General features: G+C 38.5%; 1 protein-coding gene across 4 annotated transcripts in view; it reads right to left on the bottom strand.

Annotated features, from left to right (window-relative positions):
• ncam1a (neural cell adhesion molecule 1a) overlaps positions 1–16,701 on the bottom strand; it is a 285,897-nt gene that overhangs the window by 48,153 nt on the left and 221,043 nt on the right. For 2 of the 4 annotated variants that reach the window (XM_088320617.1, XM_088320619.1), the window contains exons 8-13: positions 15,518–15,660; positions 13,586–13,615; positions 10,571–10,721; positions 6,925–7,109; positions 6,769–6,865; positions 1,660–1,827 (exon numbers count right to left, since the gene is read on the bottom strand). In XM_088320617.1, the coding sequence (XP_088176743.1) occupies positions 1,660–1,827; positions 6,769–6,865; positions 6,925–7,109; positions 10,571–10,721; positions 13,586–13,615; positions 15,518–15,660 (774 nt within the window). The remainder of the gene's footprint in view (positions 1–1,659; positions 1,828–6,768; positions 6,866–6,924; positions 7,110–10,570; positions 10,722–13,585; positions 13,616–15,517; positions 15,661–16,701) is intronic. The other 2 variants (XM_088320618.1, XM_088320620.1) reach the window with 1 other exon arrangement.

Here is a 16,701-nt window from a genome sequence, read left to right as displayed (position 1 = left end):
AGCAGACTGTCATCTCAGCCGCGCTCGGGGCCAAACGCGGGACACTGTCGTGTTGGGATTAGCTCCCGGTGATAGCTGGAGTGTTATCTGCTCCCCCTTCTGTCACGTCAAAGAATCGTCATTTTTGTTTATCGGCAAAATAAAGTTGACGGAGAGGAGAGTTGCCGTATTGACGGTGCTGGGTACTATCAGTTTTTGACGGAGTGTCGGTACGGAAACGTGTCCGCTTTATGATAACTGCAGTATTCGATCGATTTTTGCAGTTAATCTGTTTTATAACCAAGTGCATTAAGTGGACTTAAGGTGAAGTAGGAACCATATATGAATATGTATTACAGTAATCCCTTGCTGTATCGCGGTTTACTTATCACAGTTTTGCTATTTTGCGGATTTTCATTGTGCATTATGTTCTGTATTCTGATTGGCTAAAGAGTCACACTGCCCCATGTTTGTTGCGCCAATGACATTCTGGTCTTAGTAGTGAAAGTGCTTGACCAAACGTAAGTTATGTCTGAGCAAATCTTTTTCAATTTCAAGCTTTTCTGAAAGCCATCAAGTCAGAAATGCTCCAGACTGACAAAGACACCAAATGGAAGAGGAAGATGCTTTCTATCGCCAACAAAGTTGGACTTCCGACTTGCTAAACTCCCTCTGGAGTCGCATACGGCTCTTTGCCTCATCCCTAGTGCTTTTTTTGCAAATGTTTGATAATGGAAAAAGTATAGGGTTTCAATAGGAACACAAACAGGACACATTCTTAACATTTTCCAATGAAAATAGACTCATTGCTCATTACTCCAATACCAAATATGCCAATAAAAGACAAAATAAACTAAATATGAATAAAATTACTACATTTTGTGCAGGCTTGGGGAGTAACGGATACATGGAACGGCAAAAATGATGTTGGCAAGCTGTTTGGATTTATTTTCATTTTGTTTCTGTTGAATTTTATGTTAGTTTTGCTGGAGATCAAAGAGATCAAAGCCAGGAGAGAAAGCTTACCACGTGTTGTGAGTCATAATTTTATTCATATTTATTTCTTTTGTCTTTTATTATCATATTTGGTATTGGAGTAATCCAAAAGTAATTGAAAGTAATCAAGTTAAAGTAACCCTACCCAACCCTGGTTATGTATGAGCTAATCTTTTTAAACTTCAAGCGTTTCTTAAAGCTATCATGTAAAAAATGCTCTAGAGTCTAGACCGACAAAGGCACCAAAAGGAGGAAGATGCTTTCTATCGCCAACAAAGTTGGACTTCCGACTTGGCTAAACTCTCTCTGGAGTCGCATACGGCTCTTTGGCCCATCCCGAGGCCTTTTTTGCAAATGTCCAATGAATATAGATAGACACATTATGTGTTTCCTTCCTTATAAAGCCTAAATATGTTTTTGTAGTTTTCGCGGCTCCAGATATATTTTTCTGATCCATTATAGCTCATTATGAGTTGCCAACCCCAGTCTACACACTTTTACACAACATCTACACGATAGAGACAAAGGTTTACGCGGGTCAAAAATGTAGTCCCCTGTAATCAAAATATTTTTTTTAAAATGATAATTTCACGGAAATGTTTTGTCTAAAAAATGAAATAAAATATACTTTAACAACAGTAACTTTTACACACTTATCTAAATTCATCAATTTTATTATTTGACCTTCTTCTGCCTCGTAGTCCTTTCCAACCCAGTCCTGTCCATCCAAGCGCCACTGGACCCGATACTTGATGATGGGAACGCCTCCAAAAGAGTCGGGCTCGTCAAACTCCACCGAGGCCGAGCTGGAGAAAGGCTCGATCCGTTGAATCTCTGGCGAAGACGGAACCTCTGCATAGGAAACATCCAACCAATTTCGTCATAGTGATATACAGTGCCTTGCAAAAATATTGCCCCCCCAGAACATTTGGACATATTGCTATATTTTAGCCTTCAAACTTATAATAAAAAAACTCAATAAATTATCTAAGAATCAACAATATGTAAGACACAAATTATTTCAACATATTATATTTACAACGAAAAAACTGAAAATGTCCTCTTTAAGCTTAGTCAACTGACTCTAAACGTTCCTTAATGAGTTTTGAATGATCCAATGTCGACCTAAATGACTAACAATGACAAACACAATGCAAATGTGTGTCATTAAGTCTCCGTGAAAATGCACCTGCTCTGTGATGGGCTCGGAGGAGAACAGAAAATAGCATAAAGACCAAAGGACACACCAAGCAGGAAGTTGTGTAAATGTATAAAGCAGGGTTGTGAGACGAGAAGATGTCACAATACCTACACATCTCACAGAGCGCTGTGCGAGCAATAATATCAAAATTGAGAGAGCATAACACCACTGCAAACCTACTAAGACCGGACCATCCCTTTAAACTTTTGGCCCAAACAAGGAGAAAACTAATCAGAGAAGCAACAAAGAGACCCCTGGACAACCTGCAGGCATACACAACTGAGGTGGCACAATCTTTGCATAAGACAGCTATTAGTCATATTTTGCATAAATTGGTCACCTAGGTAGAAGTTTTTTGTCTACATAGGGTTCCTACAGCTTAAGCCAAGTTAAATTTAAGACTTTAAAAAAAAAAATAAGATTTAAGACCAATTTTTAAATCACATTTTGGTCCAGTTGAAAACACTCCATTTGAAAAGCATAACACTCTCTAAAGACCTGGAAAACAAATGCAAGGTAGCCACCAAAGTTAATCGGTAAATTATAAAAAAGACAATTGATAGATACTACCAAATAATTTGAGTTAAAACAAACATAACTTTTGATAGTGTGTTCACAGACTTTCAATTCAAGACGTTGCCCTGTCAATTGCTGGCAACCAGTTCAGGGTCACCCCCTGCCCACCGCCCGAAGATAACTGGGATGGGCTCCGGCCCCCCCGCGGCCTTACTGAGGATAAGTGATGCACAAAATGAATGGATTCGAGAACATAAAGGGCTTATTTTTAGAGTCATGAATTCAATGCCTTTTAAGACTTTAAGGATCCGCTGGAACCCTGCAAATATAAAATAAAGCTCCGACAATATTCTGTGACAGGTTCCCCGGGGCCTACCGGTGAAGAGTTTTCCAGGTGGAGCCTTGCCACGGCCCATCAGTCACAGCAAGAGTCCTGCTGTGATTTTCAACTCTACTTCATAACCGCGTGGCGCATTTCACATTATCCTCGCTCTTAATCCAGCTGCCGTTCGGAATGTTAGGCTTTATCGGTAAAATCGAATCGGCATTGGACGGCGTGCCATTCATCGTACTCAATACATCTTATCATAAGCCGGAGTCGATACCAAGCGGAAAACCGCCGCGTCGGCAGAACTGGAAAGACGGAATGTATTAGAGCAGACTTTCTAGATACGACTGCTTCCGTTATGAGTGAATTATAATTAAACATAGGTTAGATTTGTGAGAGACAGAAACATGTTTTCTTATGAGAGGATGTCAAGTAGACCCCCAGGATAAGGCCACCCCTTGCTAGCCACGATTTCGCTTTACTGTGTGGAAAACCTTTTTTTTTCTTTACAGCATTTTTTATACTACTTTATTCACTTAGGCTTGCAGTGATGCTAAAGGGAGAAGCAAAAACATGATAACCAGGGAAACGAAGCTTGTTGAATACTGTTAATTCCGGACTATAAGCCGCTACTTTTTTCCCGAATGTTCAACCCTGCGGCTTATACAGTGATGCGGCCAATTTATGTACTATTTCTAACAGCCACCAGCGGCGCTCGAGTACAAAAGGTGGGATTCAGACCGGTGGAATATATGCGAGTGTGTTGCTAGCGTGTTTTTGAATAAAGGAGTGTAGGACGATGTCTATATGACAAAGTCCCTTTCCCAAACTGGGGAAGGCGACTTTAGCGACGTCAGTTATAAGGAGGAAGATGAGCACGGTTTACCGTGATTTTCACAAGTACCGTTTTTTTTTTCTTAACAGGCCCGTTTCCTTGTGTTGCGAGCGTGTTCCTAGTAGCGTTTTGCTACCCTTCACAGACACGGTTTGGGATGAAAGTTCTTATATTATTATTAAAGCTTTGAAAACTCTCTCGGTGTCCCGTCTTTCTTTGTAAATATGTGTAACCATGTATAATATGTATTTGCAACTGTATATTTTTGTAATGTATTTATTTTAGAGACTTATTCTGATATGTTTTCCACGGGCGAATCAAAAAGAAGGGGCGAATACAACAGGGGCTAATGGGAAGTGGAGTAAAGGTGAGACGTGTTTGTGGACGCAGCGGACAATAGTCGATATATATTTTTCCCACCCTTACCTTTGGAAATATACTTTTTTTTTCCTTGGATCATTTTCGACGGGACCCGGACTCTGCAGGTCTGCGTCATATCTTAAGTACCGGTATCATTTTACGATCAATTTGCCGGCTGTTGTTTTTGGACTGGCAGCACGGCGGCGCAGTGGTTAGCGCTTGTGCGGCACAGTTCATGTCATGGGAACCTGTCGTGGGTTCAAATCCAGCTCCAGACTTCCTGTGCGAAGTTTGTATGTTCTCCCCGTGCTTGCGTGGGTTTCCTCCGGGCACTCCGGTTTCCTCGCACATTCCAAAAACATGCATTTCAGGTGAATTGGCCGGTCCAAATTGTCCCTAGGTGTGAATGAGCGAATTAGTTGTCTGTCCCTGTGTGCCCTGCGATTGGCTGGCAACCAGTTCAGGGCGTCCCCTGCCCACTGCCCGGAGATGGCTGGGATGGGCTCCAGCCCCCCCGCGAACCTAATGAGGATAAGCGGTACGGCTAATGAGATGAGATGAGATGTTTTTGGACTGTGTACTTCATATTCAGTTACAATTGCGGGACTCAAAGTCGGGTTTGGGTTAATTTTGTGATTGTGTTACATGTTTTAATGTGGGCGCATGCGGCTTACATACAGGTGGGGCTTGTGTAAGTACAAAAGCGGTTATCCTCCTAAAATGAGGTGGGTGCGGCTTATAATCAGGTGCGCTCTATATTCCGGAATTTACGGTAGGATGTTTTTTCGGCACCTTTTAATTGCATTTTTCCCACTATACAACATAAACTGAATATTTGCATGCCTCAAAAGCATAAAATTTAAAATGTGCGGTGTTTATGTGTACAACTGTGTCTCCTATTGGGCAATGTAGTACAGTACCTCTCTGTCTCTTCATTTAATCCAGAATTTCACGTGTTTCATAAAAAAAATTGTAAGTCTGACATTCAATTCTGCATTTTGTGTACTCTACTATGGGTCCAAGCCTTGCAATAATACTAAAGGAAAGAGCAAAAACATGATAACCAGGGAAACAAAGCTTGCAATTGTCAAGAAATACAAAGAAGGCACACGCATTGTTACCCTCTAAGAAATACTTAATCAACCAATCAAAGATTTGGACAAATATTAAGAATAGGGAGGCGATTAAAGTATCAAAGTCTTCTAAATGGTATGACATTTACGTTTAGATCAGGGGATGGTGTCGTAATAGTCAGTAAGCCCTTTGGGACTTAGAGTGATTAAGAGCTAAACAAATAAACATGACTTGACAATCTCGTAAGTGGAAGTTATAAAATGTGTTTGAATTTTATTCCACTGTCTCCTCCACCCCTATGCATCCACCCATTTCTCCACCCAACCAGCTTGAGTCCTGAGCGCCAAAGGTAAATAAAATGTACATTTTTACTTTACATGCACATTAATTTATGATTATATTTAATCATTTGCATGTATTTATCACATACGTATAATGTATTTTTTTAAATTTGAGATATTTTAAGGTTTATACACGGGGCAACTGGGGTTCGGAATGCTAATTACCATAGGATAACCTCCGCCCTACGGCAATTTAATTTGGTGATTCCACCTCGGAAGGGATTAGTTTCATAACCCGGGTATCTACAGTTTATTAACCGGATATTGTTCATCTTCTCAAATATAAAAGCATTTCATTTTTGGCATAAATTACACATTACAAAAGCCACACCTCAAAAATATATTTAGATGGGAAAATAATCTTGGAGACAGGAACCAAGGTTTCTTGACCAACCAAGCCTCTCCTGTCATGTAGCCATCATTTATGAAATCATTACCAGAGCTCGGCAAATGGTTTTAAATATGTGGGTGGGATTGTCACGGTTGCCATGGTGCCCAATTGGCCCCGCCCGTGTGGCGCCAGCTGCAGCTCAGTGAAAGATTGGCTTTCCGTCTATTTCAGCTCAGTGCTCTCACTCTTCCTTTGTCAGTCCGTCAACAAACCTCTGCCCCGCAAGACATGGGTTCTGACTCGGTCCTGTTTCCTGTTGGTATTTCTTGTCCGGTATTGTTCCCGTCTATTTTTGTCCTGTTTATCATCATCTCCAGTTTTTGTTCCCGTCTAGTTTGTCCTGTTTAATTTCGATATCAATCCTGTCTTTCCCGTCCTGTCCGGTATCAACTCCATCTGTCCGATATGTGCTCGCGCAATTGGTATCGATCTCGTCGGTCTCTGGCTTCCTGTCTTTCCACGCCAGACCGCTGCCTAACGTGCAAGACTCCCCATTTCTCAAAGAATAAAAGCATGTGTGTGAAACGTCAAATATTTGGGTCCTGTTCCAGTTCCTGACAGGAATAAAACAAAACAACATATTTTCACATCCGTGGCACGAGAACGGATGCTATGCAGACGTCTTTTCACGTCCGTGGCACTGACTCAGGTTACATGTGTTGTTCTGTCTTTTCATCTTTTTGGAATCATAAAGGATAAACCTCCAGAACTTGATCGAATACATTGAAAAAAGCTTGGTCACCGAACCTGCTTGGATGAGAAGAAACTCCTTGGACTCGGAACCCATGGCGTTAGTTGCCGTGCAGTTGTAGCTTCCAAAGTCACTCTGAGATTCCGGGGAAACCTGAACAGAACATTAAAGTCAATCAAGTCTTTATCAGGAAGTTGTCTCGTGTTGCGTACCTCTAGGTAGCTGATGCTCCGCGTGTTGTGGATCTTCATGTTTGTGGTGTTGGAAGAGGGAACCGGGAGTCCGTCTCGGAACCAGCTGACCGAAGCTCCGGGATGGGCCTCCACCTCACAGCTGATGTTTGCCGGGTTTCCCTCCCACGTGTAGACGGTTACCACTCCCAGAATTTTGGGCGCATCTGCAATTTCAAACCACCATCATTGATGTTTGGTTCTGTAGATTCACACTCTTTCTATAGAATCAATATATTCAGTTCGATAGACTCCTAATTTTCAGTTCTGTATAATCTTCAGTTCTATGTACACATGACCCCAGAAGCTATTGACTCACAATCTCCAGTTTGTATAGATTCGCTATCTTCAGTTCTATCGACTGACAATCCTCAGTTCTATAAACTCATGACCTCATAAGCTACAGACTCACAATTATTCAGTTTTGTAGACGCTCAATACTCTAGAAACTCATGACTCCAGAAGCTGTGGACCCACAATCTTCAGTTCTATAGACTCATGACCCTAAAAGCTACAGACTCAAAAAGTTTAGTTCTATTAAATCAGTTGTATACTAACTTATAATTACTTATATAGACTCATAACCGCAGAAGTTATGGACTTTTAATGTTCAGTTCCATAGACTCACAATCTTCGGCTCTATGGACTAATGACCTCCGGAACATATGGACTTCAATACTTTACTTCTATGGACCCACTATCTTCACGTCTGTAGACTAATGTCCTCAGGAGCTTTGGACTGACTATCTATAGTAGAGGTAAGATTGGACCAAAAAAATAGACTCACAACCTTAGAAGTTATGGACTCTCAATGTTCAGTTCCATAGACTCACAATCTTGGGCTCTTTAGGCTGATGACCTCCAGAACATATGTGTCCTTTTATATGTGAAAGCAACATGACCCACAGTCTTCTGTTCTATAGACTCAAAACCTTAAGATCTCTACACTTACAATCTTCAGTTCTGTAGTCGCTCAATATATTATTCTATTTACTCATGACCCCAAAAGCTGTGGACCCTCAATCTTCAGTTCCATTGACGCCTAATTTTCAGTTTTATTAACTCACAATATACAGTTCTAATCTCCAGTACGACAGTCTCACGACCTCAAAAGCTATAAATAGCAAAATACTGAGTGTTCTTGCAAATTATCCAATTATTCCTTGTGTAACAAAATACACAACATTGAGCACAGTTCAGGGAGCTAAACGTGAACATGCTGTGTCTTTGATGCCGCCGCCTTAATTTCCCTCAAGACGGCCGGCAGCAATCAAAGAACGAAAAAACACATCTATCATTTTTGGCCAAACCGAGTGTGTTTGACGCGCGGCAGGTTGATACAAAGGCCGGCAGGTCTACGTTGCGCTCCGTCGAGCTCAGCGAGACCTCGTCGGGTTTATTGATTCGTCTGACGAGCGCCGAAAATGACGAGAGATGAAAAAGTTGCCTGGATGCCGTCAAACTCAGTTTCTCGCTAGCTCATACTGGAGGAGTCTTCTCTCTCTTGTTTTTTTTTTTGTGTTCCTTCTAACCTTTCTTCTCCCCCTTTTTCCCCTTTCTTTCTCCCTTTCTTATCTCTTTTTCTTAACATCCATTTTTTTATTTATCTCTGTTTTATTTTCTCTTTCCCTCGTTCACTTAAACTTTTTTCTCTCTCTCTTCCTTCCCACCTTTTTCCTTTTCTTTCTCTCTTTCTCTCCCCTCTGTCTTTCTCTCTTTCCCTCTCTTACCCATTCTTTCTATTATTCACTTTTTTCTTTCTGTTTTTTCCTTTACTTTCTTTCTTTCTTTCTTTTAACTTAAACTATCTTTCTTTTTTTCCTTCTTTCACTTGAATGCTCTTTCTTTACTTCATTAACCTAAACTACCTTTCTTTCTTTCACTTAAACTCTTTCTTTTTTTATTCGTTTAAACCCTTGTTGGATCCTTCGTTCATTGATTCATTCACTCTTTCTTTTTATTTCTTTCACTTAAACTTTCTCTTCATGTACATTTCTTTCTCTTTTACTCTTATTCGTTCCCTCCTTCCTTCCTTCTCTTTTTCCTTCCTTACTTCCTTCTCTTTTTCCTTCCTTTCTTCCTTTTTTCCTTCCTTCTCTTTTCCTTCCTTCCTTCTCTTTTTCCTTCCTTCCTTCTCTTTTTCCTTCCTTTCTTCCTAGTCTCCTTCCTTCTTTCTTTCGTTTCTTTCCTCCTTGTTTCCTTCCTTCCTGTCTAGTCTCCTTCTTTCCTTCCATCCTCCCTTTCTTTTTTCCTTCCTTCCTTTCTAGTTTCCTTCCTTCCTTTCTAGTTTCCTTCCTTCCTTTCTATCTCTCTCAGTTTCTCTATCTCTCTCTTTCTTTTGCTTTTTCTCGCTCTCTCTCCCTGTCTTTCTTCAGGTTATTGATGCATCTGACAAAGTGCCGAAAATAACAATAAACGGCTGGATGCCGTCAAACTCGATTTCTCGCTAGCTCATCCTGGAGGATTTGGCCACCGATGAGGTATCGAGGTTGAAAAGAATAAAGGAATGCAGTCCGCCGTGATATTTGAGGTCTTCGACCTCTGACTCTAGTTAATATCTTTGAGGGCTTCTCGTTGACGTGGATCAAAGAGCAATTCTGACAGGCTTCTGTTGATGAGTCCTTTTTTGTTTTTGCTTTGATGCACAGCAATGCTTTAGATACTTTCACATATGGTTTTTTCTTAGAGACTCAATAGGGATACATGAAATCAAACTGGACCAATGTAGACCTCCGGGATACGGCGTCCTCACCTTACAATATTTTCACTTTACTGATGTATTTTCGGACCCCTCTTTACGGCTTTTTCCCCACCACACGTCATCAACAGCAATTTGTTTTGCGTGCTAAAATATTGCCTCATACATTGCTAAGACAACCTGATTTTTTTTTTAGTTCTACAGAGTCCTAATCTTCAGTTGTAGACCCATAACCCCAGAAACTAAGCACTCCCAATCTTTAATCAGATTCAGTTCCAATGTTCAGTTCCATGGACTCCAAATCTTCAGTTCTATAGATAAAAGCACCTTTTCAATGAAAAATAGACTTCCACTCTTTAAATGTAGTCTCCTAATTTTTAGATCTACAGAGCACTAATCTTCAGTTGAAGACTCATAACTACAGAAGCCATGAACTCCTAATCCTTAGTAATACAGACTCCAAATGTTCAGTTCAATAGACCGATCTTCAGTTCGGACCTCCAGGTTCACGGGTTGGTTGTCATTACCCTAGAAGAAGAACTCCCATTTTTTAATCCTATAGACTCCCAATGTTCAGTTCTATGTATTGAGCTTTTTTCAATAAAAAATAGACTTTTAATCTTCAAATGTAGACTCCTAATTTTTAGTTCTACAGAGCCCTAATAATCAGTTGTGAACTCATAACGCCAAGAAGCTATGAGCTCCCAATCTTTAGTCCTATAGACTCCAAATATTCGGTTCAATAGACTCCCGATCTTCAGTTCTATAGACTGATCTTTTTTCCCATGCAACATAGACTCACAATCTTCAAATGTAGTCTCCCAATTTTAGGTTCTACAGAGTCCTAATCTTCAGTTGTAGACTCATAACCCCAGAAGCTATGAACTCCCATCATATAGGAAGCGAGTGTTTGCGTTTCAGATGACTTACATCGGACCTCCAGGTACACGGGTTGGTTGTCCTGACCGATAGAGTTGCTAGCGGTGCATAGATAGCGTCCGGCGTAGGTGAAGTCCACGTTTTTCAAAAGGAGGGAGGAGACCCGGGCGTGGCTTCGGACGACAATGTTTCGGTCGTGGCTCTGCAGGAGATAAATGGAAACCGATGTGATCGGTTGCGTCAATCCCTGGGAAAATCGAACTGATTCATGGGAGTCTGTTAGAAAGAATAGCACTGCACACTTAGTTTTGTGTATTGTGAAAACATTAGTGGGTTTCTTATGATTTTGACGTTAGAAATGAATAAGTAGATGTTCAAGCCTGAATCCAGATTGTTTTATTCTTGTTTTTTGACTACAAGCCGAAAAACGGATTGATGGAATGTTACCAATGTTCAAATCCCGCATATAGACTAGTGAAGTGAACTGAAGTTACAGAAAATATACTAAATATATTGCAAAACGATCATACAAATAAAGCAATGTTTTCTTATGGCTCTGTCTTGAACTTTCAACAAGCACAAAAAGAAAAAAGTCCTATATATTAAAATCACCATAACATGATCACTCAATAATGGAAGCTGCTAATGCTAGTTGCTAATGTTGGGCCAGTCACAGCTAACGACCCCTAAAGCTAGTTAAAGCATCTGAGATGTCATCTAGGAAAAGCAACGCTAGTGGGATGTTTGGACCTGTTCTAAGGGAAGGGCAGGGCACCTGCATGATACGGCAGGGGCAAACCAGTGAAAGCTTTCGGGCCAGGTAGGCGCCTTGCATGGCTGACTCCCTTTTGGTGTGTGAGTGTGGGTGTGAATGGGTAAGTGTGAAGCACATTGTCAAGCGCTTTGGGATGTCTTCATTGACTTGAAAAGCGCTATATAAATGCAGACCATTTACCATTTACCATTTAGTCGCTAATGGTGTGCTAGCGGACAACAAAAGTAATGTTATACTATACAATTACTAAAGCTATTAGCTAATCTCTGGCGAAGAGTTTCAAGATTCAAAGTGTTTATTATCATATGCACAGTAAAGAATCACGTTTCAATGCAAAATTAAATTCTTACTTTGCTGTCCACACAGTTGCCAACGTATAAATAGAAACTAAGAACTCATATATACGTATACATAAAAGAATATTATGAATATTAAAAGATAAAAAGCTAACTGAAGCAACTACAAATCTAACTGCTATGTGATCAGAAAACAAAACAAAAAATGTTTTCCAATGCCTCTGTCAGTATTCTTGGATTTTAAACAATCACAAAAAGACAAATTTCTCCATAACCGGAACATTATATAAAAGAAGCTGCTAATGCTAGTTGCTAATATATTACTAGTCAAAACTAACGACCCCTAAAGCTAGTGAGATACTAGCAATGCTGTACAATGCGATAACTAAAGCTATCAGCTAACCGCTAAAGTCAAATATCTGCTCACAACTTAAAATAAATAAGAATTATTTTTTGTGGTGTATATTGGGCATTCATGATTAATTTTCCATTCTTTTATATGGAGTATACCACTTAAGTGGCATTACCTTCGTTAGCACATAAGTTGATTAAATGAGTGAAAATATGCACAAATACCGATACATAGATTGGGAAACTACATCATGAAGAGGTAGAGAGGTGACAAAACCAAGTTGTGCTACTACTTCTATAGAACATTAAAACCTATTCTAATGAGGAAGAAATCCTAAATGTATCTAAAAACATTGTGTCAGCTAAATGAATATTATAGCGTAGCATCGGCACGATAATCATCGTGCATTCCTATTATTTATCATCTGTCAGGAATTAATGACGATGCGACAGAAACTCTGGGGGAAATAATATATTTTTTAAATCATAATTAAAAAAAAAACATTCATGGAAAGTTAGCATTTAAATTACCATGATTTATTTCCCTTGTTTTACATAGCGGCCGTAAATATTGAAATCACCAGTTTTTACTGGCTCAGATGTTTAAAGAGCTAAAAGGATTACACTTTAAGTATATATATTAAATAAATCAAAGATTATATCTTAAAAATGAGCGATCGTTTTTTTTTTATAAAGAAAACACAATTAATTGTAATTAAAAATATCAATATAGTTGTTAAGCATATTTTCTCTTATTTTTCTTATGGCAAATTCGGAAAATGTATACTTAAAATAAGCAAGACTGCTTATAGAAAGTTTTTTGCTGAATTTGAATTTTTGTTTTCTAATCTAAGAGTTTTTTTTCTTAAAATTAGCAAAATGATAATTAATGTACATTGGCTTATTCTTAACTTGTGTTTTCTTACTCGAGAGAGTTGAAATATCTTAAAATAAGTAAAAATGATACCATAATATATTAAGGGGAAAAATGTATCGTTATTTTTCCAAGAATTTATTTATTTAAATAAAATCTTATAGAATTTATTTCTTAAAATGTGCAAAAAATGGGGTAGATAAAATACATTGGTTTACTTTAAAGATGATGTTTCTTGTTTTATTTTAGAGAAAGTAAAATACATTTTAAAATAAAAAAACATATCATATACTATGCTATAAAATTTACTGAGGGAATAAAATGATAACAAGTTAAAAAAATAGCAGAAAAAATGAAAATCAAAAGAAAAATAGGGTGAAAAGGTGATAGAATACACAAAAATAAATAAAACTAATCTATATACCGGTACTGAAAATGATCAAATTTCCTGCCGATGGGATAAGAATTTTTGTTGTTGCGTGAAACAAACAAACAAGGAATTTCTCAATGCTTAGTGCATACTCAATTATGGAGAAATCCTGAGAGCAAGGAATCATAATATATACATATACATCGAAAAACAAAAACAATAAAGTAAATCGCCATTCACGATGAAAGTGAACAGATGATGTTTATCGCAAGTGACGTGAACACGGTTAGTGGCACGCTTGGAGTGGGCAGAGTCAAAATGCTAGGGGGCGGGGTTGGTGCTCTAGTGTGTTAAATCTGTGGGGGGAGGGTCCGCGCAACTACCCAAAATGTCGCCATACCTCGTATTGGTCGGGCCGAGTCCACGAAGCCTGGAAAGGACAGACACACAAAAACAGCTTTCTGGGACGTTCTGTCATTTCGATTATTTGGATTTTTCTCCCCAGACGTAAATTGTTTATAATGGGAAATAAGAACTGTGAAAAGACCAAAAGTTTTATTCCAAAACGACTTTTTTGGGACTAAAGCTGGTCCAATAATGCTTATTTTTGGACAAACTGTTTTCCAGGTGGATGGGCAAAACACAAACGCTATTTCAGACATCTATTTTTTGGTTTGAACCATGTCAAACACGGACCAGATTAGATTTGGACCAAAATTCAACATCCAAAAGATGTTTTTATGTACTTTAAGTATTTATAAGAACAAAAAATTCTGTAACATTTTAGTAGTGTTGTTTCAGTTTTTTATCAGTTTATGAACACTTTTGTTAACCTACTAGCCAACTTCTGTATACTTTTAGCTTTTTAGATGAGCAACCATCATATTCCGTTATTCCTCTTTTTTATATAACGTTTTTCAAATATTCTGAAATCAATTATTTTGTATTTTAAAAACTCACACACAAATGTTCATAAAAACATTTGAATTTTGTCCCTGTTGACGCTGGTAGTTTTGGCTAACCTTGAGCAATAACAATATATAATTATCTCAATAATTATCTCCTTCTGTTACAGTTTACGCTAATAATTCGGCTAACTAGTTAGCTTGTTTCACAAATTCTTCCTGTTGATGATAACGACCTGCCAGCTATAACTGAGCAAAAATTACATTCATCATTTTTCATCACCGTTGACATAGCACTTTAGCTAGTTAGCGTCTTTCAAAAAATGTGCTTTAACTGTTAATTGATGATCCTGACCTACAAGCTAACTGAGCAATAATTCTAAATGTTTCTGTCACTGTTAGCACTAACACCTTGGCTAGTTAACTTCTATCAACTAATTCTTAATATCTTACGGTTACTTAATAATTGTGATCTGACACGTCTCTGATCAAAGTTATCATTGCTTTCATAATTGTTGATGCTAGCACTTAAGCTAGCTGTTGCTAGTTAGCTTCTTTCAAAAAAATCTTGCGCTCAAACTGTGACTTGAAAGCGCTATGTAAATGCAGACTATTTACCATTTACCTTTTACTTGATGATCGTGACCTGCCTGCTAACTAAGCAACAATTATAATGGTCTCCATCAGCGATGACGCTAGCACTTTAGGAAGCTTTGGCTATTGTCAAGTCAAGTCATGTTTATTTGTGACACCCTTAATCACAATGAGTCTCAAAGGGCTCCACAGTCCACAGATTATTGCAAACCACAGACTATTAATACATCATCCCCTGATCTAAACCTATTAAGCTAGTTTCAATAAAATCTTACTAATACTAAAATATCATGACCTACAAGCTAACAGGAACAATTCAATTTTTTTTAATCACTGTTAACGCTAGCACCTTGGCTAGTTATCTTCTGTCACCAAATTTTACTATCTTACTGTTACTTAATAATCGTGATCTGACAAATGTCTGATCAAAATTACCATTGTTTTCGTCATTGTTGATGCTAGCACTTTGGCTAGCTTTTTCTAGCTTCTGTCGTAAAATATTATGATCCAACTGTGATTCGATGATTTTGATCTGGCCGCTGACAGAGCATTTTTCTCATTAGAGTTGGTGATAGCACTTTATCAAGCTTTGGCTAACCTTAACCCCATTTTCATTCAAATCTTACCGTTACTAAAGTATCGTGATCTTAGCTAACTGGGCTGGTTATTAGTTTTTTCGGCACAGGTGATGTTAGCAATTTGTCTGGCTAACTTCTCACCTAAGGCGCTAACTCAAATTTTCTGTCCAAGCTCGCCATGTATCAGATTGACCAGTCGTTTACCTTTGTATTTAGCATTGTCACTTTGGATTTTTCATTCGTAATCCATCTCACCTGTTCTCCGTCGGAGAACATTCTGTTTTGGAAGCTCCAGGAGATGGAAGGTGTCGGATCGCCCGAAGCTTCGCAAGTCAAAGTGACTTCCTCGTCGAACTCGGTCGCCGTCTGGTTGTTCAGGTACGTGATTTTTGCTTGTACTAGGGAGAAAACAAAATCCAGGAATAAATATTTTCTGTCATCGTTTATTCGGGTCTGGTGACCATGTTGATCACATTAGAAAAATAAACAAGCTACAGATTACGAATTCAAAAAAATAACTGAACCATCGTGTACCAAAAGAAACAAAAAATCCCCTAAATTATATTCTGCCAAACTTGTTTTAAATGTAACTCTAATTTTGAAGGTCCCAACTGTACAAAAGATTATTTACGTCTTCATCCAAGCTGTATAAAAAAAGTACAAACATGGTTCAATAAAATAATGAAACAAGTAAAAACTCTATCTTAAATATGTTTAATTATTAAAATGGCATGTTTGGGACGATAGAGTGTTAATAGTAATTCATACATACTTAATAATTCAATGATAAATTATATACACTGGAGATCAACGCTAGATAACAATTCCAGGCTGATAAGTTCATCCCTTTCGTTTTAATCCGGACAACATGCTACCGGAGGCTTTCAGTCACTTTAGAATGGCCCACCATCTTGCAAAGTCAGCAAAACAGGCAGTTAGAAAGCCATCTAAATAGGGGTTGACGGATAATCAAGAAAATTAGCACCATGTGCTAGCTTAGCATTATTAAGTGTTCTCTTTTTTTGATCAGCGCATTTTTGGCAAAATGCAAGTTTTTGGTTGAAATGCCTTATCCATTTTGTGAAAAAGTTTTGTAGTAGCATGGTATAGACAGAACAACATGTCCTCAAACTGTTGAGCAGTAGAGACGGCAGTTTTTCAGAATTGTTTAATTGTTTGTGAATTGGTCTCTAATTTTTAGCTCCAGTGTACAAAATACACTGCAAAAATTAATATTGGATCAGTGGGACTAGGATTTGGACCAGGTCCGTGGTTGTGGAGTAGAGAATCCGCCCTAAACTGGGAGGTCGCTGTTTCGCACCTCGGCCGAGTCATACCAAAAACTTACAACATACAGTAGATGAGAAACAATTTTAACAGAGTTTAGTTCTACTCCTAATAATTATAATTAATAATAATTATGGAAACTAAAATATGAA

Source organism: Urocampus carinirostris, chromosome 17 (genome assembly GCF_059441175.1).
Source record: "Urocampus carinirostris isolate Australia breed hairy pipefish chromosome 17, RoL_Ucar_1.0, whole genome shotgun sequence".
Taxonomy (NCBI): Eukaryota; Metazoa; Chordata; class Actinopteri; order Syngnathiformes; family Syngnathidae; genus Urocampus; species Urocampus carinirostris.
This window is presented reverse-complemented; position numbering and strand designations above follow the sequence as displayed.